This window comes from Lycium barbarum, chromosome 4 (genome assembly GCF_019175385.1).
Source record: "Lycium barbarum isolate Lr01 chromosome 4, ASM1917538v2, whole genome shotgun sequence".
Taxonomy (NCBI): domain Eukaryota; kingdom Viridiplantae; phylum Streptophyta; class Magnoliopsida; order Solanales; family Solanaceae; genus Lycium; species Lycium barbarum.
The window spans coordinates 29,735,285-29,762,003 of NC_083340.1; the positions used below are offsets into that span (position 1 = coordinate 29,735,285).

A 26,719-nucleotide genomic window follows, 5' to 3' on the forward strand; every position below is an offset into this window, starting at 1 on the left:
TTTCTCTTCTAGCTCGTCCACCTATATCTGGGATAGAACATGTCTGCATACCTGGTTCTTTCACTCTTGCTCAGTAGCCTTGTCCCATCATTTTCCGTGTCTAGTCCATTTGCTTTATCTCAACCAATTGTTTCTACAAATGGTTTACTATCCGTGTTCATTTACTTTGTCAATCATCAAACCACACACGCTCTTAGGTCAACAAATACGCATTAAGCATCTTAGGTCAACAAATACGCATTAAGCATGTTTTGTTTTGAAATAGTGAAATTTAGGATGTGTTTGGTATGACCAAAAACACCCTGGACGTCATTATTAATGGCATAACATGTTTCTTCTTTTTCAAAAAATTACTACTCCCCCTAGCTTATTAGTACACATTTTGTCCGAGAAGCACGAAAAAGTTCAAACTTGAAACTCAAAATTAGAAAACTTGGCTCCATCGGAATACATCGGTGCGGGCGCTCAGTTGCAGTCAGTCAGTCAGTCAGTCCATGGGCGCAATGGGAGGGTTATCGAAGGCATTCACCATTACACCACACAAACTCTCCATCTGCATTCTCATTCAAGTCTACGCTCCTCCTTCTCAAACCTCACTTCCTTTCCCTTTCTCTTCCCTCTCTCAACACAATCTTCTCTCCTCCTTCTTACTATCTCTCACTAAGGTACCACTTTTCATATTCTGCATTTTTACTCTTTCACTAGAAATTACTATTCCGTTTCAATTTTACTGCTGATAACTGCCTTTTGAGGCTGGTTAATTCTTGTTTCGGCCCGAACAAAATTAATGAGCAAAATGAGGGTATTTGGTTGGAAAAGTCGGTCTTCAGAATTTAAGTGTTTTGATTCAATAATAGTGATTTAATCATTTCGATAATATATTAGGTTGTCGATTACAAATTATTCAGTTTCTATTTTGTGCTGATAAGTGTTATTTTACTTACTTTTTTTCTGGGTAGAACACTAATGCAGAATGAAAACTGTTTTGATATAAATATAGTGATTTATTCAGTTTTGCTTTCAGTGATTATTAAATAGTCAATTGGAAATTATGCAGTTTCATTTTAATGCTGAAACTTTTTTTTTTTTTGGGTTGAACAGTAAGCACTGATTTTGACTCTGAAACTGATTCAGTAAAAGTTTGATGCTGGTTAAATATTGTAAAAAGAGTTTTCGGACCAAATAAAAATAATGAGAGAAATGAGGGTATTTGGTTGAATAAGTGAGTATCCGTAATGAAACTGTTTTGATACAATATAGTGATTTAATCAACAACAACAACAACACACCTAATATAGTCCCACAAGTGGGGGCTGGGGTGTAGGCAGACCTTACCCCTACCTTTGTGGGGTAGAGAGGCTGTTTCCGATAGATCCTCGGCCCGAAAGACACACTTAAAAAGAGTAAGACACATAAATGAAGCATAGTGATTTAATCACTTTAGATATATATCTTGCTTATTTAAGTAATTAATTGTTGAACAAGTGTTTAAAAGTAATACAGTAACCTTTTGTGAAAAAGTGATTCTTTGTTGTGATAATTAAGCACTGATTATGGTTAGTGAAACCGATTTAGTCCGAGCTAGTTATTTAATCAGATAAAGGAAGCACACGGAACAGCTCCTCAAGGTCTGTGCTATGTGCTGCGCTTGTTGTACCATTGACATCAGAAGATTCAGAATTCTACTGTATACCATGTTAGAACTGGGTTTATGTTGATAGGGTTAAAATTTCTGATTTGAGCTTAGTTTTCTTACCTGGAACTTTTACTGTGGTGTTTGATATGGATTATGCTGATTTGAATTTTACTGGTCATTTTTTCCTGGTTTGGAGAATGTGTTTTATGATTATATATCAATGGTTTTGTGGGTAAAATGGTTGGGGTCTAAATCTCCAACTACAGTGTAGAGAATGCTGTTTGAACAAAGCAAATTTGCCTTCTTTTCCTGGAACAGTCGTCTGAGGATATTTTTGAGCCAAAGCTGGATGAACTTATTGCACAACTTAAGGAAATTGGAGGTGTATTGAATCATTGGTTAAGCGACCATTTAGCTCGCAAATTATCATCACTAGCGTCACCAGATGATTTGTTTAACTTTTTCAATGACTTGCGAGGTAATTGAATTCATTGTTGCTCTAAGTTTGTAACCTGCTTAACATTTTATTTACCCAGTTTTATGTTGTTATTATGAGTAGGCATACTTGGGGGTTCTGATTCAAATGTCATGGATGACGATCAAATCATTTTGGATCCTAGCAGCAATCTTGGAGTCTTTGTTCGTCGTTGCTTACTTGCGTTTAATCTTTTGTCATTTGAGGTACTATCAAACTATTCATTATCTTGTCAGAAAGACTTGGCTCTGTCAAGACAAGGGCACCAATGAAACACAGTTTTGTTGTGCACTCATTGCCATTTATTGAACAGTTTGATGTTTGGTTCTACTTTTCCAAATTGACTTGCTATATGTTTCTTATTTTTGCTTGGATCATGCATAGAGTAATTCCATTCATTTTAAAAGTTAATAACATGTATCTCCGGATTGTTTTTCTGTGAGTAGGCTGTCTGTCATCTTTTGACAAATATAGCAACATATTGCAAAGAGTCTCTCTCTACTTATGAGTTATCACATTTCAACGATTCTGATAGCGATACTGAAGCACCAAGGCACTATGAGAACATGGATTTGGAGAATTTTGTTGTCGAGAAAGTCAACAAAGAAATTGAATCAAGAAATGTGGTTGTTGAAAGACTTTCTTTCCACAATCATGCACCTAAAGCTCTAGTTAGAGCAATTGAAGGTATTTTTCTTTGGTAGATTTCCTTAAACGTAAAACCATATTCATATGCTTTGGGAAAGATTGATTCCTGTATGTTGCAAGGTTTGCATGATTCCTGTATGTTGCAAAGTTTGCATTCAATAGTTCAGTTGAGAATTCTGCTACTATCACTCCATGAGAAAGGGTGTGGGTTAAAAGAAAGTAGAGAAAGAGTAGAGTTATTCTCCTTTCAAAAACATTTTGTCGCTATTTTTTGCAAGGATAAGCATTCCTTTTACTCATTCCAACAAGAATAAGGTTTAAGTACATCATATAGGTAGTCAAACAATTTTTTTGCAAGGATAACCATTTCTTTTACTCATTCCAACAAGAATAAGGTTTAAGTACATCATATAGGTAGTCAAACAATTTAGAGCACAGTTCAGATTTACTGTGTGAACAGCGAGCACAACCAGTATTCTAATTTCAGATGATATTTTTTGATAAGTATTATTACAGATGATATAGTCATGTTGAGTTTAGTTGATATTGTATGAACTCCAGATCCAGTTGGATACAGAGCTTCTTCAGGTCTTGTAGTTTGCTCCTTCTGCTGTGTATATGAGTAACTTATTTGGAGACTGGTCAATCGAAGGAATAAATCTATGGGAATTTCACACTTATGCCGCACAAATTATTAAGACAATTCCCAAAAATAACATGAAAAAGCTGCTGCAGCTATTACAGACCCTTGCTAATAACTGTAGCAGCCTTGTTTACCTGCCCTTATATGATGACTGTGTAGATAAAAAACTTGTTTTGAAGCCTGTAAAATAGAAGTATAAAGGATCTACAGACATTTCACTCTCATGCAGTACAGAATATTAAGGGAATTCCAAAAATTAAAATCAACAGAAGCTGTCGAAGCTATTACCGACCCTTACTGATTGCTGTAATAGTCTTATTTACCTGCCTAAGATAAGATGTGTTGATATCTGTTAAGTAATCCGAGTATCATGTTCATCTTTTAACTGTCTTTGGTTCTTGCTTACTAAATGATTTTAGAAATGAATAAGCCCAGACAAGAGATACATATGCTTTTTAAGTGCCTAATGTTAGTTACTCATGGCTTGCAGATCGTGATTTTTCTCCCGGGCCACAAGTTAGAAAAATCAATAAGCCTAGAGAAGTTAGCGCATGCACATCTTCTTCTTGTGATGCATCGGATTCTGTTGATTCTCCATCTGGGGCTTTCTTACGTACAAACTGGCAAATACAAGGTTATCTATTGGAGCAAGCTGATACACTTGAAAGGTGACTGGAGTTTTATCGATACTACTATTCAGCACATCATGTTTGTCAGAGACACTTGTGAATCACTTACTTGAATAATTTATTTCTTTTTCAGGCAGGGAAGCTCCTTCCCTCTGAATGCTTTTGAGTCTGTATTGAAGGATCTTCTTAAATTAGCTCCTGAACTACATCGTGTAAGATTCTATGGAGTGAGGTGTTTTGGGGCTTTGAGTTGATTTTTTGTTATCTGTCTCTAAAGTAATTTTTTGTGTATTGAAGGTTCACTTCTTGCATTACTTGAATAGCCTTTATCATCAGGACTATCATACCGCTCTAGAAAATATTCACCGATATTTTGATTACAGGTATACTTATATCATCTATCATGTTGTCTCTTACATTTCAAACTTCCTTCATGTTTGCATTAATAAATACCCGCAGAATCTTTGCATGATGCTCGGTGTAGTATAATAGTTCCCAGTGCTTGTTTACTCAAAGATACCAGCAATCAGCCAGAAAACTAGACATTTGGTTTCAAGAAGATATGCTGTCTAAGCATTCTAGGCTACCATAATGTGTCCTTGGGCTTAGTGTGTGGAACCAAAAAAAATGCCAAATTTAACACCCAAGGATGTGGCCTAGTGGTCAATGAAGTGGGTTGGGAACTATGAGATCTCAGGTTCAAATCCCAGCAGAGAAAAAACACTAGGTGATTTCTTCCCATCTATGCTAACCTTGGTGGAGAAAGTTACCTGTTACATGTTGCTGGTGGGAGGTATCTCGTGGAGTTAGTCGAGGTGCGTGCAAGCTGGCCCCGACACCATCGTTATAAAAAAATGCCACATTTTGGATTCAAACTTGTGATCTAGAACAATTTTTGAATCCCTATTACCACTACATTAAAACTTCCCTTATATCAACGAGAATAAAAATTAATTTGTACAAAAATGTTTCTATCCAATTAGCTCAACAAAATTTCCCAATGAAGGGGATTTAATTGAACCTCCATCAATGAACTTAGGTTAGCCACTGCCTGAGCTTACCCTTGCAATTCTACGAGCTTCCTCAATGATTAGACTTTGGCGAAACAAGCTAATTTCTACTTGAGAATCTTATTGCTTATGATGATCTTATCATGCTTATGAACATGGACTAAATAGGCCTTGGGGTGTTGATGATTTAGTTATATCTTCTGGTGAAACGGTCGATTCCTGTGCTCATTTAAATGGTTGATTCCTAGGTTCAATAAGTTTTTTGTAAAAGCAATTACTAGAACAAGGGGTGAAAAATCAAGTACAATTATGTTTAAGACGGTATATTGACAGAGATATTTTAAGGTATAACACAACAATGCATAAAATTCTCAAAGCCTTTTATAGGTTTTGTTGTGCCCATTTATTGAAAATTAAGAATTTCTCCCATAGCTTACTTAAGCTGATAAAGAAATAGACCTTGGGCCTAACTCAACCGCAAAAGCTAGCTCAAGAGATGAGGTTGCCTAAAGACCATACCATATAAGGAGTCAAATTTTGCCTCCCAACCATCGATGTGGGACTTAACGCTCTCTTCACGCCCAGGACTCAGACATCTGTAGCATGGACAATATATGGTAGGTGTCCAACATTGGGTAAATCAATACTTGATTGGGCCCGACTCTGTTACCATGATACAGAAATAGATCTTGGGCCTTACTCAACCCCAAAAGCTAGCTCAAAAGGTGATGATTGCCCAAGGCCATATAAGTAGAATATTTGCCTCCTACCTACCGATATGGTACTTAATAGAAGCAATGCTAATTTAAGAGGTAGGTTTTCAAATTGTGCTTGAAATGGTATATTTGTAAGTAAAATAAATGGAATAGAGTGAGAGAACTAGAAGAGGGGGAGGTATGGTGTGGTGTAAGCGCTCCAATCATTATTACAACAACAACATACCCAAATACCCAGTGTAATCTCACAAGTGGGGTTTGGGGAGGGTAGGATGCACACAGACCTTACCCCTACCTTTAGAGGTAGAGAGACCGTTTTTGATAGACTATCGGCTCAAAAATCATTATTACTAGTGTGAAATTAATTAAAACTTCTCATTGATTTGATTGATGTCTTTTACCACTTTACAAGAGGTGCTCCTAATTTAGCACCCAAGGGTATGGCCTAGTGGTCAATGAAGTGGGTTGAGCACCGTGAGGTCTCAGGTTCAATTCTCAGCTAGGTGATTTCTTCCCATATGTTCTAAGCCTAGGTGGACAGAATTACCTGGTAACTATTGTTGGTGGGAGGTGGCAGGTATCCCGTGGAATTAGTCGAGGTGCGCGCAAGGTGGCCCGGACATCACGATTATAAAAAAAAAAGAGGTGCTCCTAATTTAGGAGTCTTAGGTTACATACAGTATGGTAGGTAATCAATCTCTATGCTAATATGGTAAGTAAATATTCCATAATCAAATAAGAATATCCTATGATTTTTTTTTTTTGAAAATGGTAACAGTATCCTATGAAATATTTTATAAATTTTTTCCTTATACAAGTAGAATGAATCTAGACCTGTTATTTTAACAGACCCCCTCAAACTTAAAGTAGGAATACTAACTTGAGTTTACTTATTTGGAGTCAATAGAAATTTGAAGCTGAAATCTCGTTAGAATAGTGCACAATCACAAAAAAGAAGTGCTAGAATTCTTTCCCCTGTGGAGTCATCGGTAAGTGAATGATAAAAGAAAGTGCTTCTTGCAAGATTGTGTAAACCAAGATTTTGAGAGTAAGCATTGAATCCCCCTTCACAAAGAGGTCTCTATTCTCAATCACCAAACAGAGACATGGTGCTGTAAATTTTTAAGACACTATCAGCGTAACTTGAATCTCAAAACAATGATAACAATTCAACGTTTAGAGAAGGGCACTAATCGCGTCGAAAATAAAATTGTCAGTTGCTAGGATGATTCATTGCACCAGAATAATCGCCCTGAACGATCCTAAAGAGAGGAGTGGTACCTCAACTGCCGTCGGAGAGAGGAGCAACGCTTGAATGGTCATTCGGAGAGTAGTGACAGTGTGACACCGATTGTCGAAGAGCGGACCGTGCGGAACATCGAAATGAAGAAGGAAAAAATAAACAATGGCCGGGCGGGCGGTATACTTTGAGTCTTTGCCAAGATCACAGATGCTTTAATACCATATGAAAAGAAGAAAGACTTCTCATTAACTTGATTTTAACATAATTTACAAGAGGCACTCCTTATATAGGAGTCTTAGGCTACATACAAGATGTTAGGTAATCAGTGTCCATGCCATTAAGGTAAATAAATATTCCATAATTGAATATAGAATATCCTACAGTATCCAATAGACTATTCTATAATATTATCCTTATTTAAGTACAATTAATTTAGACATGTATAAATTTAGACACATATTTATGTGAATTTTTTTTGATGATCGAGAATTCGTCTGGAGCTATCCCTTTAGGGAAACCATAGCTTTGGATAACGTATTTACGTGATATTCTAACACCTTGCAAATAGATCTGAGGAATATTTTTACCAAAGTGCAGGGACAGAAGGATGTGATTTCGTATCTTCTTCAACAGGCTGCAATAGCTTTGGGAGATATGAAATTGCTTTATTATGCTTGGGGATGATGCATTTTCATTTTGGGCACCCAAAGCAAGCTTTGGAGGTAGGCATATCGAATGTCATTTCCTACCTTCATTGTCCATGGTTATGCTACTTTATTGATTTTGATGTAGGTCATCCCCCCATTATTCGTGTGGTGAAGGTGAGGATGGGCATAGGAATGGTCTTAGGATCTTTGGTGTTGCATTTCGACATAACAATTATTTGCTTTACATTTCAGGTGTTGACAGAAGCAGTCCGCGTGTCTCAACAGGTGGTGTTTTGTTCCTTCCCTTTCTTTCGACTATGGCTTCCCTTTTCTCTTACATCATTTTATATTTCATTCTTTTGTGCACTAAAGTGGCATAGCATATTCTTTGTAAGACTTGCATCAATACAAGTGTGTCTTGTGAGTATCTTTCGGATGAAAGGCAACCAAGATTAAAATCACGTGATCCTAATGGCAATCAACATACGCATCTGCAATGATACAACCAACTATAATAACTATGCCTCTGTCCCAAACAAATTGGAGTCGGCTGCCCTTATTGTCCATGTTTTCTTATTCAAGTTCAACTCATGTCGTCTTCATACCAGGAAAAATAAAAATGAAAAATAAGTTAATGATATATAAATAATAGTAGTAGTAAATATTAGTAATTGAAAACGATTTCTCTGTAATGATACATCTAGTGTTGATAACATGTTAAAAACTTACTTTATTAATCACTTGTAGTGGACAACATACCTAATGAAATCCCACAAAGTGGGGACTGGGGAAGGGTAGAGTGTACGCAGACCTTACCCCTACCTTGGGAGGTAGAGAGGCTGTTTCTGGTAGACCTTGGCACAAGGACAAACAGTTCAAAGCAGTATAAAAAGTCATGGCAAAATACTATAAAAAGCATGATAAAGCTATCTGAAAACAAGGAGCCGTAGCTACCACCAAATAATATGATAATCGAAGTACAAGATTCATCAGATTGTAGCAGAAATCGAAGGACATGAAACTACCAGCATAATACTACGACTACTAGTATGAAAGGATAAGTAGGAACCTACTAACCTTTTACGCTAATCCGTGTCCTTCATAACCTCCTATCTAAGGTCATGTCCTCGTAAGCTGGACGTGTGCTATATCATGTCTAATCACCTCTCCCCAATACTTCTTCGGCCTACCTCTGTCTCTCCTGAAATCGTCCATAGCCAACCTCTCACACCCCCGCACTGGAGCATCCGCGCATCTCCTCTGCACATACCTAAACCATCTGAGCCTCGCTTCCCGCATCTTATCCTCTACGGAGGCCACTCCCACCTTTGTCCCGGATATCTTCATATCTAATCTTATCTCTCCGCCCACACATCCATCACAACATTCTCATTTCTGTAATTTTCATCTTCTACACGTGAGAGTTTTTGACTGGCCAGCACTTTGCCCTATACAACATAGTAGTTCTAACCACCACTCTGTAGAACTTACCTTTAAATTTTGGTGGCACATTCTTATCATACAAGACTCCGGATGCGAGCCTCCATTTCATCCACCCTACACCAATACGATGTGTAACATTCTCGTCAATCTCTCCATTCTTTTATAAGGTAAATATTTTTGTTAACAAATGGGGAAATCCTTAGTAGACAAGCCGTATACCAAAAGGAGTGAATCTACACCAAAATATGATTCTCAACAAATGACCAAATCCTCTATACAAATAGGGACCTCATAAGTACACCAAAAGAAAAGTAGAGATGAAACACTACTCGCAACTTTAAAAGATCTTGCTCCACCCCGTCAAATGCCCTCCTATTTTCTCTCTTTCCAATGACTTACATAATTGTTAAAGGGACGACATTCCATTCCCTTGATTTTCTCTTCCCTCTTCTCTGATTCCGACTATGCAAAACCTCCTTCACTATGCCCGGCATCACCTTTTGCATTCTAAACAAATTGAGAGCCATTCCCCACAAACGACTAGCCACCTTGCAATGCAGTAGAAAGTGATCAACATTTTTGCCTGCACTCTTACACATAAAGCACCAACTGACACAAGTAATCCTCCTCTTCCTCAGATTTTCCGCTGTTAAAATAGCACTTCTAGCTGCCAACCATACAAAGTAACACACCTTGCTTGGTGCTCCATGGATCTAGATAGTCATGGGGGAAAGTGCAATCCTCTCTCACTAGTAACCTCTTGTAAAAAGAAACAACAGAAAATAAACCATCTCCACTCTCCCGCCATCTCCACACGTCTGAAGGAATATTAGGAGAGGCAAGTCCATACAAAAACTCAATAAGAGTGTGATATATTTCGATCTCCCAATCTTGTAGTTTCCTTCTAAATCTTAAGTCCAGTGAATAATCCTTTCATGAAACCCACAGATTTGTTGGATTGTCATCTTTCTTTGGCTAGATACCCGATATATGTTAGGGAAACTCCTCTCAACACGTTCTCCCCACACCACTTATATGCCTAAAAACTGATCCTGCTTCCATCGCTAACCTTAAAGGAAATATGTCCCCAAAACTCATCCCACGCCTCCACAAACCTCACCCAAACGGAGTTGTAATGTTTTTAGTTCTCCATTTCCCTTCCATAATTCCATAATTCCATACTTATCCGCTACCACCCTCCTCCAAAAAGCATTCTCCTGCACCCTAAATCTCCATATCCACTTCCTAACAGAGCTTTGTTGCACTTGGAGATCTTTCACACCAAGTCCTCCCCATTCCTTTGGAGAAGTGACAACTTCCCAATTTGCAAGATGATGTTTCCTTATGCATTCCGTTGTGTCCCATAAAAAGTTACGCTAAAGTGTTTCCAAACTTTCATACACTTCGTCGGGAGCTTGCAAAAGGGACATGAAATGCGTAGGAATGCTGGACAATGTGCTTTTGATCAACACTTCCTTCCCCCTTTCGACAAATACCTTTTTTGCCATTCCACTAGCCATTTCTTTACTCTTTCGATCACGGATTCCACACTGCTAGGTATTTGTTAGAAGCACCCAAAGGTCGACCCAAATAAGTAGTAGGTAGAATACCCAATACTTGAAACTTCCTTTCTTTTGAATGACCTGAGCACCAAACCTCACTTCCACGCCAGCCTCATGCGTGATGTTAGTGAACTTGCACTCCAAGTAGTCTGTTTTGGTCCTACTTAACCTGAACCCTTTAGACTCCACGGTCTGTCTCCAAACCTCCAATATTGACGGTTTGGTTGATTGACCTCCCTCTTTTGCCCTGCTATGTCTGTCATTTTAGGAGAGAAATATAGTCAGTTATTTGTGTTTTATAGGAGGAAGAAGCTCTTAGTGGCTGGATCCATATTAAATTAACCTTTTTTCAGCCACTCAACTATCATCGAAAATTCAAGCATAATACTTCTTCCTTCTCATTTTGTTCAATGTAGTATGAATGACTATGGCATTTTAAAAATGTAATTTGACTTATTATTGTATTAGTAGTAGTAGAACAAATTATTACTCCATCCGTTTCAATTTAGTTGTCTAGTTTTGAAGTTATGGGGTGGAGTGTTGGCCAGTGAAGAACATTCACGTTCAGAAGATGAAGGTAGCGGAGATGAGGATGCTCAGATGGATGTGTGGGCATACCCGGAGAGATATGATTAAGAATGAAGTTATACAGGACAAGGTGGGAGTGACATCAGTGGCGGACAAGATGAGGGAAGCGGGGCTGAGATAGTTCGGTCATGTGAGGAGGAGAGGTGAGGATGCGCTAGTAAGGAGGTGCGAGAGGTTAGCAGTAGCAGGAGTTAGGAGAGGTAAGGATAGGCCAAAGAAGAATTGGGGAGAGGTAATTAGACAAGACATGACACAACTTCAGCTGATTGAGGACATGACCTTAGATAGGAAGGTATGGAGGTCGAAGATTAGGGTAGAAGGTTAGTTGGTAGTGGAATCCAGTTATTGCGTAGTTTTTTATGCTTCGATGTGTATTACGATTTGTTGCTGCATTTGTTTTGCCTCCTGCATTGATTTTGTTTCTTTTGAGTCGAGGGTCTATCGGAAACAGGCTCTCTACCCTATAAAGGTTGAGGTAAGGTCTGCGTACATCTTATCCTCCCTACTCGTGGGTTTACACTGGGGATGTTGTTGTATTTAGTACTCACGTAGTTCTTACTCTTTGATGTGCATTAACATCAGTTGAACATTTGTGGTGTATCTTGCTATTTTACTACTATACTTTTTATATCTGCTTCAAAGTACTTTTTGTTCCTTCCACTTTCTTTTCTCTTCTTTCTTTCTCTTTTCCTTTCTTGAGCCGAGGGTCTTCCAAAAACAACCTTTCTGCCCCACAAAGGCAGAGGTAAGGTTTGCGTACATCCTACCCTCTCCAGACCCCACTTGTGGGATCACACCGGGTATGTTGTTGTTGTTTGTTTTTACTTGGCATGGAGTTTAGGAAAGAAATTAAGACTTTTCAATCATGTGGTCTTAAATTAAAGATATGTAGAGTGTACCAAAATGCCCCTTAATCTTGTGGGCTTAAACATGCCACGTGAAAAGTTGGAATTAAAGAGTTGCCAAAAAAGGAAGAGACATTCTTTTCGAAGCGGACTAAAAAGGAAAGTAAGACCAGCAAATTGAAACGGAGGGTGTATTATTATTAGTTGATAAGTTAGTGTGATGGGGAAGGGGAGTCTTGGCGTAACTGGTAAAGCTGCTGCCATGTGACCAGGAGGTCACGGGTTCGAGCCGTGGAAACAACCTCTTGTAGAAATGCAAGGTAAGACTGCGTACAATAGACCCTTGTGGTCCGGCCCTTCCCCGGACCCCGCGCATAGCGGGAGCTTAGTGCACCGGGCTGCTCTTTTTTTTTTAAGTTAGTGTGATGGGAAACACAAATTGTCATTGTTTGAATTTGAATTTGAATTTTTTAAATGGTTAGAATTATCAAATGAACTGAGAGTGCTTAGAATATTATATTTATAAAAGTGTATCAAGCATTTCATGATTGGATACCTGGGAAATTAGCGTGTTATGCTTTTTAAAATAAAAAAATCAAAATAAGAAATATACTATACATAAAAGATACTGCATCTGTTTCTTTCTTCTGGTCTATCTGCAAATGATTTCAGTCTCCTAGAAATTTCCTATCACATCCCATATTGTAACAAAAGTTACATGGATCATATCTTTTTACACTTTTCCGTTACAACTTTTCACTTCTATTTTCTTAAATGTCGCAAAGTAACTTTTAGCTGTTGCATTTTTCCAACTTCAACTGTTGTTTAAACAATCATCTAAATCAAAAGAAGACTCCATCTGGAGGGGAGCTTTAATAAATTTTAACAAATTGCATTACATGTTTAGCTGACTTCCAAAAAGTGCAATCTCTGAATAGAAAGACTTGAAAAGATCCTGATATTACAAATCTCCAAAATAGCATCCATCTCTGTTACAGTAGAACCCTTGTGACCGATGCATTAACTGTAAGTGGCCAAGGAGCTGCCCAGAAAATGGAAATCTCTCTTCACTATCAGCTACTCATCCTGAACTGTTTAATTGCTAAAAATGTGAAACCCACTGATGAAAAGGTACAAATAAAAACTCAGTTGAAGTGTCTATGTCCTCAATGATTTTGGCTTGTCTTTCACTGTACTGATCAAAACTCTGGTAGAAAGATTTTTACTTCTCGTGGAGAGAGCAAGAAATATGGATATTCGGTCCTCCCAGATATCAGTTTGTTTCAAGACATCAACAGGCCTGATGTGCCTTTAATAACTTTCCTTTGTGGAGTTGCCTCTTTATTTAATTTATGTACATTTCTTACTAGGAGATCTAATATTTCTCCTCTCCACATGTGCAGCAAAATAATGACAGTTGTCTTGCTTACACGTTAGCAGCAATTTGCAAGTTGTTGTCTGAATTTGGAGTCTCAAACATGAGGGGACTTATCGGTTCATCCTATTCACCAGTTACCAGTATAGGAACTTCATTATCCACTCAACAACTCTTATATGTTCTCTTGAGAAGATCCTTAAAGCGAGCAGAAAGTCTAAAGCTGAAACGGCTGGTTGCATCTAATCATCTTGCCATGGCTAAATTTGACCTCACTGTAAGTACTTTAATACTCTCTTGTTATTCATTACAGTGACCTAATAACCTAAGGTGATTTCAGTCATAGCATACACCACGGGAAAAGTCCATTTGCACGAGTACAGTGTGTTTATATAAAGGTGAAATGTAAAGGCAGTAAGAAAGAGAAGCGGAACCCATTCTCGCTTATTCATGTTGCATGGTGTTACTCATGTTTGTGTCTTTGAATATGTAGCACGAATTACTCAATTGAATTTGTTGCTTTTGGGTGCTCATTATTAAATTTAAATTGTAACGTAGATATTTTTCTATAGGATACTGGATAATCCAATGGGAGGGATGGTGAACTTTTGAGATTTGGAGAGTGCCTAGAATAGCCAGTGTCAGGTTTAATTCATGAACTTAATAGTTCTAATATGCAATAATATTAGCATCTCTTACTTCATATATTCAGACTATGCCTTCTCAAAAATAATCAGACTATGCCTTCTAAAAAGTAATCAGACTATGGATACTTTTAACTTTCATCATCCGATTTATTTCTCCTATCTGAGATATCTAAAATGTGAGACACATCAGGCTTTGGTTCAAGAGTAGACCTAATACAATGTGGTATATATGATAGGTGCGCGTCACAAGTTCGAATCCCATCTAGTGAACCCGGTTTGTTATTTAAGTGGAGAACAGTGTAGGGCCATGCCCATTATCCACTGAGTTTTGGAGCTGGAATTAGTGGATTTGTTGTTATAAAAGAAAAAAAAACTACAATTCATTTCGTGTCTGTTTGAAGAAAAGTTATAAAAGAAAAATACTACAATTCATTTCGTGTTTGTTTGAAGAAAAGTTCAAATCTCTAAACTAAGTGGAATCCAAATTGCCAGGGTCATGTTGCCCCTGTTTCACATTTAGGGTGTGTGAGTGATCGAACTTATGCATGGCTCATGCTTAATTTTTAGGAAATTATCTTCTTCAAAGAGCTAAAGTTGTCATGTTCTGGTCCTTACGGATGTGTTCATTTCTCAGCATATTCTTGCACTTTACTTCATTCCAAACACGAAATTTGCCTTCACACAATATCAATGAACAGAATTATCCAGGAGATTACATTGAACTCACATGAGTAAAAACTGGCTTAATACGAGGAACAAATGTTGACCTGATAATAGAGTTTCTGTGATGCCACAAATCAAAGATACCTTTCAATTTTATACAAATAAAGCGAGAGTGTTTAATTGAAATAATCTTTCTAATCCATTTCCTGCTTTCTTAGAATTAAGTGATTCTCTGAAATGCTTTTGAAGCAGGTTAAGTGTCACTACTTCACTTTCCATTTGAAGACCTGGCTAGATATGAGCTTAATTGTCATCTGCTACAATTTTAGAAGTCCGCTTACTGTGTTCTGCACATATATGATTCCTTTGCTCAGCTGTAAATGCTTTACAGTTTCACCTGGGATATTTGCAATATAGCGCCAGAATATTTTCTCCATACTTTCTTGTTAACACTAACAGTAGGAATGTTAATTCCTCTGATCATGGGGAGTCGCTGCTGAACATTGTATTCTTAGAGGGCTTTTCGCTCTTTTTATATGGTTGATGTCTTAATATGTGTTTTATAATGAAACTGAACTTATGACATTTAATGTGCAGCAAGTGCAACGACCTTTGCTTTCATTTGGTCCAAAGGCTTCCATGAAACTTGCAACATGCCCAAGCAATGTCTGCAAGGTTATATTCATCCTAGATGTTTGCTTAATCTTTGAAGTATAAAGTATATTTTGAGTTGTCCATTTCTTTGTCCTGATTGTATTCATTCTTGCAGGAACTGAGGTTGAGTTCTCATCTGATTAATGAATATGCTGATGAGGCTTCACTAATGATCTCGGATGGGGCTTTCTGTACTCAATGGATTAAGAATTTAAAGAAGCCAAAAGGTTCTGTTATCTTTTCCCAGGAGAATGATTGTAGGAGTAATACCGATGCGTTCCAGTTCTGTGGGCAGCCATGTTCTATCCCTGGATCTGTGCTGCAACTTTTAGGCTCTTCATATTTGTTCCGTGCTACTGCCTGGGAGGTATATGGCAGGTGATGTGGTGTCTTGGTTCTCATTCTTGTTCTGCATACAGTACCCCTCTGTTTTCTATGTGAGATACGTTCCTTGTGCAATTTTCGATAAAGTGCCGTTTCAGAAGCATGAAAATATTCTGCCTGGGTGACCACTACCAATGTTAAAATTTTCTAACTGCATGGTTAGTCAAACTATGCCACTACTTGTGATAAATGTTCAGGGAAGGGTTATTAAGGAAGAGCAACAAATCTGCGTTGCTGCTTAATTAGAAAGATACCTAAGTGTCTACTTTCAAATGCAAAATAATAAGTACTACTCCCTTGTTTTGAATTCAAGGGTTTTCACCTTGACTGGACAGGTATTAAGGCCTTAAACCTCAATAGTTCAAGCATTTTAGGCTGTCTACATCACACCCCTTGTGGCGCGGCCCTTCCCCGGACCCTGCTAACACGGGATGCTTTGTGCACCGGGCTGCCCTTTAGGTGGTTCAAAAGTAAGGGATTTGCCTATTAAATAATTTCAAAAATTTAAGTACGAACGTGGCACTTGGTACCCTTCTGATTGGAGAAAATGTTGTATTGGTTATACTGAGATTAGTTCCACAAGATTTTAAGCCAGAAACCAAATGTTGTATAAGTAACACAATTTTTATTCAGATCAATTTTTCTTTCATTCAAACCAAATGACCTATTATTCTCTGGAGTACTTCCCCATAATTCAAACTTTTGGTTGGAACTTTCACTAGTTCCGTCAAATAACACAACATTGTCTGTAAATAGCATAATTAGGGTAAACAAGTATAGGCTCAAAGTCAATCCTTGGTGTAGATCCATGATCATGGGGAACTCACCACAGTTTCACACAAAGGGGAAGCTCTCTCGTACATATCCTTTATGGCATTTAATGTTTAATATGAACTTGTTTATTTTCCAACACCCCTTTTTTATTCTCCAAAACCCACTAGGGGGCTTTTCTTGGATCATACGCTTTCTCAAGGTCAATGAACACAACAATTAAATCTTTCTTTCTTTGGTGTTAAATATTCATCAATCTTCATAGCAAGACTATAACCTCTGCTGCAGATCTACTAGGCATAAATCTAAACTGGTTCTCTGTATGTTGTAGTATCTATATGTCTATGCCTTATTTTGATCGAAAAATGTCTGTGGTCCATCACTCTTCCCCAAAGTTTCATAATATGACTCATAAGTTTAGTGCCACGATAGATGACACATATTTGAATATTTCCTTTGTTCTTATATATTGGAATGAAGCTACTCTTTATTTACTTGTTAAGCATTGTAGGACTTCTTAGTATAGCATTAAATAGCTTGGTAAGACATACTACTTTAACATCTGGACTACATGCTTTTTCTAATCCTTGTATTTCTCATAACATCCTTTACTTTAACTGGCCTACTTATTACATGAACTCAATTCTAATTCAAATATCTTTACTGATTTTATCTTCTCCTTGTGTGTGCTAATTTAGTGCACCTCTTGCTCGAATGAATGCACTTCTTTATGCAACATGCTTTGCTGACTCATCCAGGTAATACTTGTATGAATTCTTAAGTAGTTGAGCTGTCTGAAATCGTGCCTTCATGTTCATCTGACAGAAATTTCCTTCCTTTTCTGCTTGCAGTTTGGATGATGTGGCGTTAGCACATGGCAAACTTATCCAGCATCTAGCAGTATTTAAGGGATACAAAGGTTTGCACAAATATCTGAATACTTCTTAAGTATTCTTGAATTGGCATAGCTATGCTTACATGCATTTGTAGGCTCATCGCATTAGGATACATAAATAATTGTCATGGAGCGGTACTATACTTCAGCTATTTGCTGATGCATTGTTTACTTGATTCTTTTTGTTTATTCAGTGGATGTATATAATTTTTTTATTACACCCATAAGGTAAACCCACGCCTCTTTAGGTAATGCTTGCTTTTACACATAATTGCCATTTGGTATTGGTACTATCTTTTATCTCTGCAATTTTTCTGTAGCCCTAAAGTACCTACGAAGAAAATGGACCTTAGGCCCAACAAAACTCTAAATGTTAGCTCACTAGGTGAGGATTGCCCAAGGTCATATGAGAAGACAACAACCTATTCCCTCAACCTATTTGGGACACTCTAGCACACTCTTCCCCCTGCATGATCAGAACTAGACATGTGGAGCATGAACAACATAATATAGGAGCCCAACCAAGAGTAGGGATGGATTTGAATATGATACCATATTAAGAAAATGGACCTTGGGCCTAACTCGACCTCAAAAGTTAGCTCGTGCGGTGAAAATTGCTTAAAATCATTGAAGGAGACATGGTAAAAATTGTCGGAACTTCAGCCTATTCCCTCCCAGATATTTCAAATTTACCATAGAATTTGCTAAAACTGAAGACAGCCATATGACATACAGGTCCGCTCATGTAAAAAATGGCGTTTTGACAGAAACAGGCAGTGATTGGCTTTTTCTTTTTCCTTTTCCCCAGAGGCGGATAAAATTTATGTGTAATTTGGTCAGAAGAAGGATAGAACTTACAATAGGTCGAGTAGAATTATGATTGTGATAGGTAATGGATTGTGGCCAAATTGTTCCTAGGTAAATACTAGACAAACCTCATGTAGATCATGTACAATAAGCATTTGTGGCAGTAGTGCAGGAAAGATTTCAGAACTAATTAGCTTTTTCTTGTAGCTACTGAATTATGTCCAAAGTGTTCTCAGGTAAATTCTGATCAATCTCATGGCCTGGAAGGGATCCGTAATTGTTTCAGTCTTAAGCTGGGCTTTAGTGTACTGTGCCCAAAACTGTATATAATGCCTCAGACTTCGTTGATACATATGCAAGAGTTGGAAAGCCAGATCTGTCTCTTTCTTTTCTACTGTTAAAAATACTTATCTTTTTTTCTCCTACATACCTCGGAAAATAAAAGGAAAGCCAAGAGGAAAAATGAATTTATACAGTTTATATTTTAATTTTGTTTTTCTTACTTATACTCAATAATGGCTGCTTATGTATGTACCTTCAGAAGCTTTTGCTGCTCTGGAACTTGCAGAGGAGAAGTTTTTATCTCTTTCAAAGTCACAAATTCAGCTTGTAAAACTACAATTGCTCCATGATCATGCTTTACATACGTAAGGCGACATCTCTAATATTTACTTGGTTTTAAACTTCTTTTTCCTTGTCTAATTGGATGTTGGTTGCTGTTCAGGGGAAATTTAAAATTAGCACAACAGTTGTGTGATGAGCTTGGTGTTTTAGCCTCTTCAGTAACTGGTGTAGACATAGAGATAAAGGTTGAAGCTAGCCTCCGCCATGCTCGAATACTGATTGCAGCAAACCAATTTAGCCAGGTAACCTGTTTTCCTTAAATTAGACCTCTTTCTAGGTGACTCAGATATTGGAGATGATGTTCTGATTTCTACATGACCTGCTAACGTTTTTGATTGTTCTATTTCTATTTTTTGAACTTTGAACAAAAGGGTATGATACAATAATGCAATTGATTGGATTTTCTTGCTGATGTACTATCATATTTAATCAATTGGAGAATGTTCCCGCTTGCTCCCAAAAGAAGGTAAATAAATAATGAAAAGGAATATGATCAATTACATCCTAAACTGATGATGCTTGAAATACACCTGTTTTAGAAAATTGGACACCTGAGTTCACTGTATGTTTGCTCTTTGGTCAGGAAATGATTTAGGTTTTGTTATTTATCTATCTAAACTTTTAAGGCTTTGGTTGTTGGTCTAAGCAAATCCTAATATGGTCGTGCTGATGATCATATATTTTCTTTAGTTCATTGCCTTTATGCTTTACGCCAGTAGGTCATTTTCTTGAAAATTGGCATGGTTTTCTGCGTGAGCAGTTTTTCTTGTGAAAACCACGAGGCCATGGTCTAGTTCAAAGTGGCTGGACCAGTAAGTCTGGTCTTGGTCTTAAGTGGAGTAATATTTGATCTTGCTTGATTCAGTGTATTGTTTTTGGTGTAGAAGTTCCTATAAGATGGGAAATGCCCTACCTTAGCGAAATCCCTCCTCATTCTTCTATTTATTGACTTTGGGGATAAGAAGCACCCAATTAAGCATGCTTTCCGAGTATGAGTAGTTCGCTTGCAGGTTTGCTTGTGCCTGTGATGGGAAGGATTATAACCACATCCATTCTACTCTCTGGATTTGCAGCCAACGTGGTAATTAATGTTCATTCTGTGGGACTATTCTGAATGAGTTGCTACTTGTTACCTTAAGATATTTGAATATCAAATTTGTTTATATAGACAAGTCCAGTCTGAATCCCTTTACCCCAAGTTCTGAGAGTATTTTGTTTCTCTTACATCTAGTAACTTGATATTGTGGTGTGCTGCGAAAGTATTTATCATTATCTTCTGATTTCCTTAGGTGTAGGTAATTAGTTGCTCTAATTTCCCGTCTTATTCATGTGCCTAGGCAGCAGCTGTTGCACACTCTCTCTTCTGTATGTGCTACAAATTCAGTTTACAAGTCGAGAATGCCACTGTTCTTCTTTTACTTGCAGAGATACACAAGGTAGTGATTTACTGTTACATTGGATTAGTGAGAGTTGAATCAATATTTTTGTTCGCAAGTACTTTCTTATACTCCCTCCGGATCAAAAAGAGTGTCCACTTAGCCATTTGCACACCCCTTAAGAAAATACTAACTCCTAGAAAATAATAGGTAATTTGACTAAAACGCCCTTCATTAAATAGGTATTGGGATTTGATCACATAACACTTAACAGGGCAAATCTGGAAAAACAAGGTTAATTCTTTCTTGATTTGATAAGTGGACACTCTTTTTGACCCACCAAAAAAAGGCTAAGTGGACACTCTTTTTGATCCGGAGGGAGTCCAAGGTATCACCTTGTCAGAAGAAATGAAACTTCTTTTTCAATTTATGCATCTTCACCAGCGGATTGTTACACTTGAACTTACTAAGGCCCACACTTCTTCCTTTCCCTGACATGATCAAGATGTAATAGAACTTTCTTCCTCTATTCCAGAGATCAGGAAATGCTGTTTTAGGTATTCCGTACGCATTGGCAAGCCTTTCCTTTTGTAAATCTTTCAACTTAGACCTTCTCAAAGCATCTGCTACACTGACGCTTGCGGAGCTTTGGCTCTCACTTGGATCAAGTCATGCAAAAAGAGCTTTGGATCTCATGCATGGAGCATTTCCTGTACTTCTTGGTCATGGTGGTTTGGAGCTTCGAGCTCGGGCCTTTATCACCGAAGCAAAATGCTATCTTGCTGACTCGAGTTTTTCAGGTGCCTTATCAGAATTTCAATGCTCAACTGATTGCTATACTTAGTTAAACAGGACTTTGCAGTAGTGTGTGTATAATCATATTATGTTTTTGAGTTATAACTACATCCTGTGTTCTCAACCTCAGATATAATCCTTCTCCATGTCCCCAAATGATGCAAACACCTTAATTTTTTACAAACTTCATTTTTTAAGGATTGGATACCCTTGTCTGGATTTGAACGACCCATCATAAGGGTTTTATTTTTATTTTTTTAATCCCCTTCCCCCAGGAGCTCCCCCCTTTTTTGCTCACCCACTACCTTTGTGTTGGAGCTGGAGGGTGCTTACTACCTGAGCAACCTCTTCTTGTCCCATCATAAGTTAGAACCAAAAGATTAAGAGAAATTTGGGTAACTTTTAGAGTGAGACTTCTTCTGTAGCAATTATAGCTCTTGTGGACGCCTAAGATTTTTATGAATCAGAATGGACCAGGAGAACCTCTCATATCCAGCCACAACTTGCCATTTACTTTTCCAATCAAGCTGCTGCTCCATTCCCACTTCCTATGGGTTTATACATCCTTTGACCTTGAGATTCTTTGATGATTAATTTGTCGCTCTTTGGATATGATTTACCATGTACCTCATTTGAGACTCTACCTTCAATTAATGCACACACACAGAGACATGCTAATCATTTAAAAATTGACAGCTAACTTGCTACGGGATTTTCTTGTTGGTGCTGTTTTCTTATATTCTTGAGCTCTTAACCTGTACTTAATGATACCTTATTGTTCTCAGTATCTGAAGAACCAGAGATGGTACTTGAACCGTTAAGGCAGGCTTCCGAAGACCTGGAACTTCTAGAGGTTAGTCAATACGGGAACAATTTAGTATTCAAAGTAGTGACATTTACACAATAATTAAAGAACTTCAGTTTTGTTTCTAAGTTCCATATGAAGACATTTTCCTGTGAAGAAAAGAAAAATTAAGGGAAAAGAAACAAATCCAAATAATTCGAAATTCTTTAGTGTATCAATGTGCTAAAAGAAGTATATTGGATTCCTTTGTGGGGAATGATATACATCTATAGCTCAGTGAAATAATTTGAAAAAACAGAAGTTGTAATTCATGGCATCCAGTTCCCCTTTTCTCATTCAATTTTCTTCCTCTTTACCGTTTAAAAAGACCTTAACTCTAAGAAAAAGTATGTGTGTGTGTGTCTGCGTGTGCTTGTGTGTTAGACTGGGGGTGTCTGCATTCAGGCATATGGACAAATAGATACAAACTTGCTATACCAAATTACAATATGTTAAAAGCTATATTGCTTGGACTCTCTAAAAAGGCTGCCGCACCCATGTCAGATCCTTAAAAATGCACTACTTCTGGATGATCCGACATGCACAGGTCGACATTATTGAAGAGTTGGAGCAGCATAGGTTAAAGGTAGAATATACATGAGAAAAGTAAAGACGTAGCTATCTAAAATTTTCAATTGGATGATGTGAAGGAAAATTAGAAAGAGAATGTAAAGAAGAAAATGAAGGCACAATTCTCTAAACAATACTCCCTCCGGATCAAAAAAAGTGTCCACTTATCATTTTTTTCTTGGGTCAAAAAAAGTGTTCACTTATTAAATCAAGAAACAATTAACCTTATCTTTCCAGATTTGCCTCTATTAAGTGCTATATGATCAAATCTTCTATTTAATTAGGGGTAGTTTAGTCAATTTACATATATTTTTTTTTCTTGGAGTGAGTAGTTTCTCAAGGGGTGTGCAAATGGCTAAGTGGACTCTTTTTTTGATCCGGAGGGAGTAGTTACCAATTATGTGAGGTTAGTGGAAAGAAAACAAAGGAGTGACTGTGAAAAGTAACAATTCTCTGAGATTAGGATTCAACAACAACAACAACAACAACCCAGTGAAATCCCACATCGTGGGGTCTGGGGAGGGTAGAGTGTACGCAGACCTGACTCCTACCAAGGTAGGACGGCTGTTTCCGAAAGACCCTCGGCTCAATAAAAGCATAAAAAGAAGTCAGATAAGGTTAAGAGATTCGGATAAGAGATTTAAAGCGATATGGAAATGAAATAATGCAAGCGACACAGATAACACAGGATAATCAGAGCACAGGAAATAACAGATAATAGCAGAAATCGGAGCAGATGACACAAGATAACCAAAGCACAGGAAATAACAGATAATAGCAGAAATCGGAGCACAAGAAATTATATTGCAATAATGCGACTACTAATAAGAACGGATAACGAGACTATCTACTAGCCTTCTACCCTAATTTGGGTCCTCCAAACCCTCCTATCTAAGGTCATGTCCTCGGTAAGCTGTAATTGCGCCATGTCGTGTCTAATTACCTCTCCCCAATACTTCTTCGGCCTACCCCTACCTCGTCTGAAACCATCCATGGCCAACCTCTCACACCTCCGCACTGGGGCATCTGTGTCTCTCCTCTTCACATGCCCAAACCATCTCAATCTCGCTTCTCGCATCTTGTCTTCCACAAAGGTGAATTAAATGGCACCCAAAGGTGTGGCCTGGTGGTTAATGAAGTAGAAGGAGAAGCATGAGGTCTCGGGTTCGAATTCAAGCAGAAGCAAAAAAACACTAGGTGATTTCTTCCCATCTGCCTAAATGTATACATTTCAAGTATCTAGGTTGGTTTTTCAGGAGAATGGCATGATAAATGAAGATGTAATACGTAGAATTAAAATAGGGGGCTAATGCCTGTTTCATTATAATTTATACCATTAAAAACTAAAAAAGAATTAAAATAAGTGGCTAATGCCTGTTTCATTTCAATTTATACCATTATAAAATATAAAAAGAATTAAAATAGGCGGCTGAAGTGGGCGAGTGCTACGAAATTGCTAAACACGTGATTGTTTCCAGTTTTAATGGCGTGCTAGGTTCTAAGTTATTTATCTTAATAATAGGTATTGCCAGTCTACATGAGCTAATACATCATTTGGGTACATCTTTTTGGCTATATTCTGGATTTATATACTGTTGATTCTCATCAGATTAAACAATCGGAGTTCCTTGACTTTTCTACTATCATATTTGAATATGAGCAGCCTAACCTAACAATCAATAAAGAAAGAGATTAGGTATCAATGGTTTTTGAGCATGTTTCATGTATCTTTTGTACCTATTCATCTGAGCGCTGACTTGATTTTTTGAGCAATGAGGGAAAAGAATTTGAAATTGGCACATGATCAGCTCAACTGAACCTTCTTTAGGATTCAAATAGGTGAGGTCGGTCCATTCATTTCTTTAATTCCTTTTTTAAGGACTATGGGTCAGGTCATAATTGAAAATCATGGTTGAAGAATCAGTTCTCAGCCTACTTTGCTGCTTGAAGAATCCAGTTCTTCGCATACATAAGTTTGATTGACTACCATAATATAGGAACAGAACTATCTCCACAATGAATCTAATTCCCACTTGTGTAGAAGATACATTCTGACATGACAATGACTTTTTCATATGCAGTATCATAAATTGGCTGCAGAAGCTTTTTACTTGATGGCCATTGTATATGACAAGCTGGGGCAGCTGGACCACAGAGAAGAAGCAGCTAGTTCATTTAGGAAACACATCACTGCTCTTGAAAGATCTGATATTGAAGATCGTCTTCAATAATGTTGCTAAGAAACCAGTATTTAACATAAATATGCCTTCGGTGAGTGATTATTCGTCTTCTTGCAGGCTGCAACTACTTATCATTAGGATAATTTCGTAACTGCATAAATTTGAAACTAAAACTCTTACTGCAAGTAGGAATTCACGATTCGAAAGTCATCATATTAAATGGAAAAGAATTGTGCTAGCAGAAGGAAAAATTAAGTTGAGATGACTACAATGTTCTAGCTTGTACTATTTAGGTTAAATGAGGGTTTGCGGTTTTCTTGCTATTTCTCATTTTCGCATTGTTTTGATTTGCTTGTCCGTATCTGACTCTTTTCCCTTGTTTTCCTTGTTTTCTTTTGAGCCGAGGGTCTTTCGGAAACAGCCTCCCTACCTTCCAAGGTGGGTGTAAGGTCTGCGTACACTTTACCCTTCCCAGACCCCACATTGTGGGATTCAACTGGGTATGTTGTTGTTGTTGAGGGTTTGCGGTTTTCTTCAGTTCTGAAGAGTATTGCTTCGTTTTAAGAACAAGGAAAATTAGCTAATAATTTCTTCTGATTAAAACTAGAGAAAGAAATCTTCTATATTCTGTGCTCAACTGGAAAATTGAGAGACAATAGCATAACTGGAAGTTGGGTGTAACATCTGGCGTGCTTTCAGTCGTTGTACAAGAAAAACAATTTTATTTATTTATTTTTGTGGGGAATAACCCTTACCTGTGTTGTCTATTGGACATTTATCTCGTTCTACACAAAAAAGAAGAAGCATATTACCTTCTTATGCTCTTAGAGATCTAAATGGGTAATTCTGAATTACCAGATACGCTCTACCTTAAGCATGATTGAGTTTGCCTGCTATCCTCTCTGCCTTTTCTATTAAAACTGGGAGGTTCCCATCTATTTATAGGGCGAAAGAGGTTTCTTAATCCAATTGGGGTTGCCCTCAGGAACTATCTGATTACGTTTTCTTTTTCCTATCACAGGCAGCTAGCAAAGCCGTTTTCTATCGCTGCACACACAACAGCTTCGCTGTTGATGCACCATTAGAAGCATTGTCATCAAAGATCTGTGCGGACATTGATTGTGATATAAAGGCAGTGAAGGTATTATAGATGTGGCTTTCCAATTGCCTGAAATTTTAGAAACTCTTCTAATTTCTTGACAAGTGTACCGTTCAGATATCAGACAGGCACATTTTTTGTAGATGATATGGTTGAGTAACATGAATGCTAGATGACTGGTATGCTAGTGAGAGTACCAACATTTTGAGTATGTTTGTTGGAAGATTGCCATGATTTTCTTGCCCTGCTTTAAGAGGCTAAAGCTAAATGGTTCATCGGAGGATTCAGACTAGATGTCCACAATGTCTGATTGGGTGATAGAGGTCTAACGAAGCCTACCACAGAGATTGTCTGCAGTAAGAACCATTTCCAACTTTTCTGATGATGTGCATCTATCTTTCTATAGTTTGTCCAAGTTTGGAGAGAAAAAGCACTATACAATCTTCTCTTTTGGTACAGATTATTCTGTAGTATTAAATACATAAGACTTGAGTGTTATTATGACTCTCCATGTTGCTAGTTGAGGTCTTCAAATTTGTCTCCTCACCAACTGATAAAATCATTTGACACCATTGGTGTATAAATGTAATGGACCAAAATTGTGAAGATAGGTACCGAAACGTCCCCAGGAAGAACTTGGACAGTTGTGGGAGTGGATTGGATAACCTCAAAATATCTTCTATATGTTGAAAATATTTTATGGAGTGGGAGAAAATGTATGATTTGAGAGAGTAGAACTTAGATGCTTTAGGCATGCTTGATTCTCTAAAATTTACCTTGTTAGCTCTACTAAATTTTCTTCAGATTATTCTCACAACATAATTGGTCTATATTAGTCCCATTTGCACTCACCAAGTTAGGTAAATAGCAAAAGAACTGCATAGAATGCTATCTCAAAAAGAGTTTTGAACTTCCATTGTTAAGCTAAATCTAGATTTGACTATCAAGGA

General features: G+C 37.6%; 1 protein-coding gene across 2 annotated transcripts; it reads left to right on the forward strand.

Annotated features, from left to right (window-relative positions):
- The first annotated feature begins 344 nt into the window (after positions 1-344).
- Positions 345-26,493, forward strand: LOC132635757 (anaphase-promoting complex subunit 5). 2 transcript variants are annotated; one of them, XR_009580731.1, is made up of 22 exons: positions 345-665; positions 1,955-2,114; positions 2,196-2,317; positions 2,558-2,798; positions 3,893-4,070; positions 4,165-4,243; positions 4,329-4,414; positions 7,593-7,722; positions 7,900-7,932; positions 13,489-13,737; positions 15,368-15,445; positions 15,540-15,802; positions 17,278-17,337; positions 17,431-17,498; positions 18,823-18,928; positions 19,006-19,147; positions 20,243-20,341; positions 20,817-21,081; positions 21,862-21,929; positions 24,572-24,761; positions 25,692-25,811; positions 25,887-26,493. XR_009580731.1 is itself a non-coding variant. In XM_060352267.1 (21 exons), the coding sequence occupies exons 1-20, from the start codon at positions 495-497 to the stop codon at positions 24,719-24,721; spliced, it is 2,748 nt and encodes a 915-aa protein (XP_060208250.1). In that variant the 5' UTR covers positions 345-494; the 3' UTR covers positions 24,722-24,761; positions 25,692-26,493. The 2 variants fall into 2 exon arrangements, 1 of the variants encoding a protein (XP_060208250.1); XM_060352267.1 differs by having other exon boundaries at positions 25,692-26,493.
- Positions 26,494-26,719: the final 226 nt, after the last annotated feature.

Bases quoted from the DNA above. Each gene is read 5' to 3' on its own strand.
- LOC132635757 (XM_060352267.1), top strand. From the start codon at position 495: ATGGGCGCAATGGGAGGGTTATCGAAGGCATTCACCATTACACCACAC. The intron at 2,115-2,195 runs GTAATTGAATTC...TATTATGAGTAG, and splicing joins CTTTTTCAATGACTTGCGAG to GCATACTTGGGGGTTCTGAT. The intron at 4,244-4,328 runs GTAAGATTCTAT...TGTGTATTGAAG, and splicing joins TAGCTCCTGAACTACATCGT to GTTCACTTCTTGCATTACTT.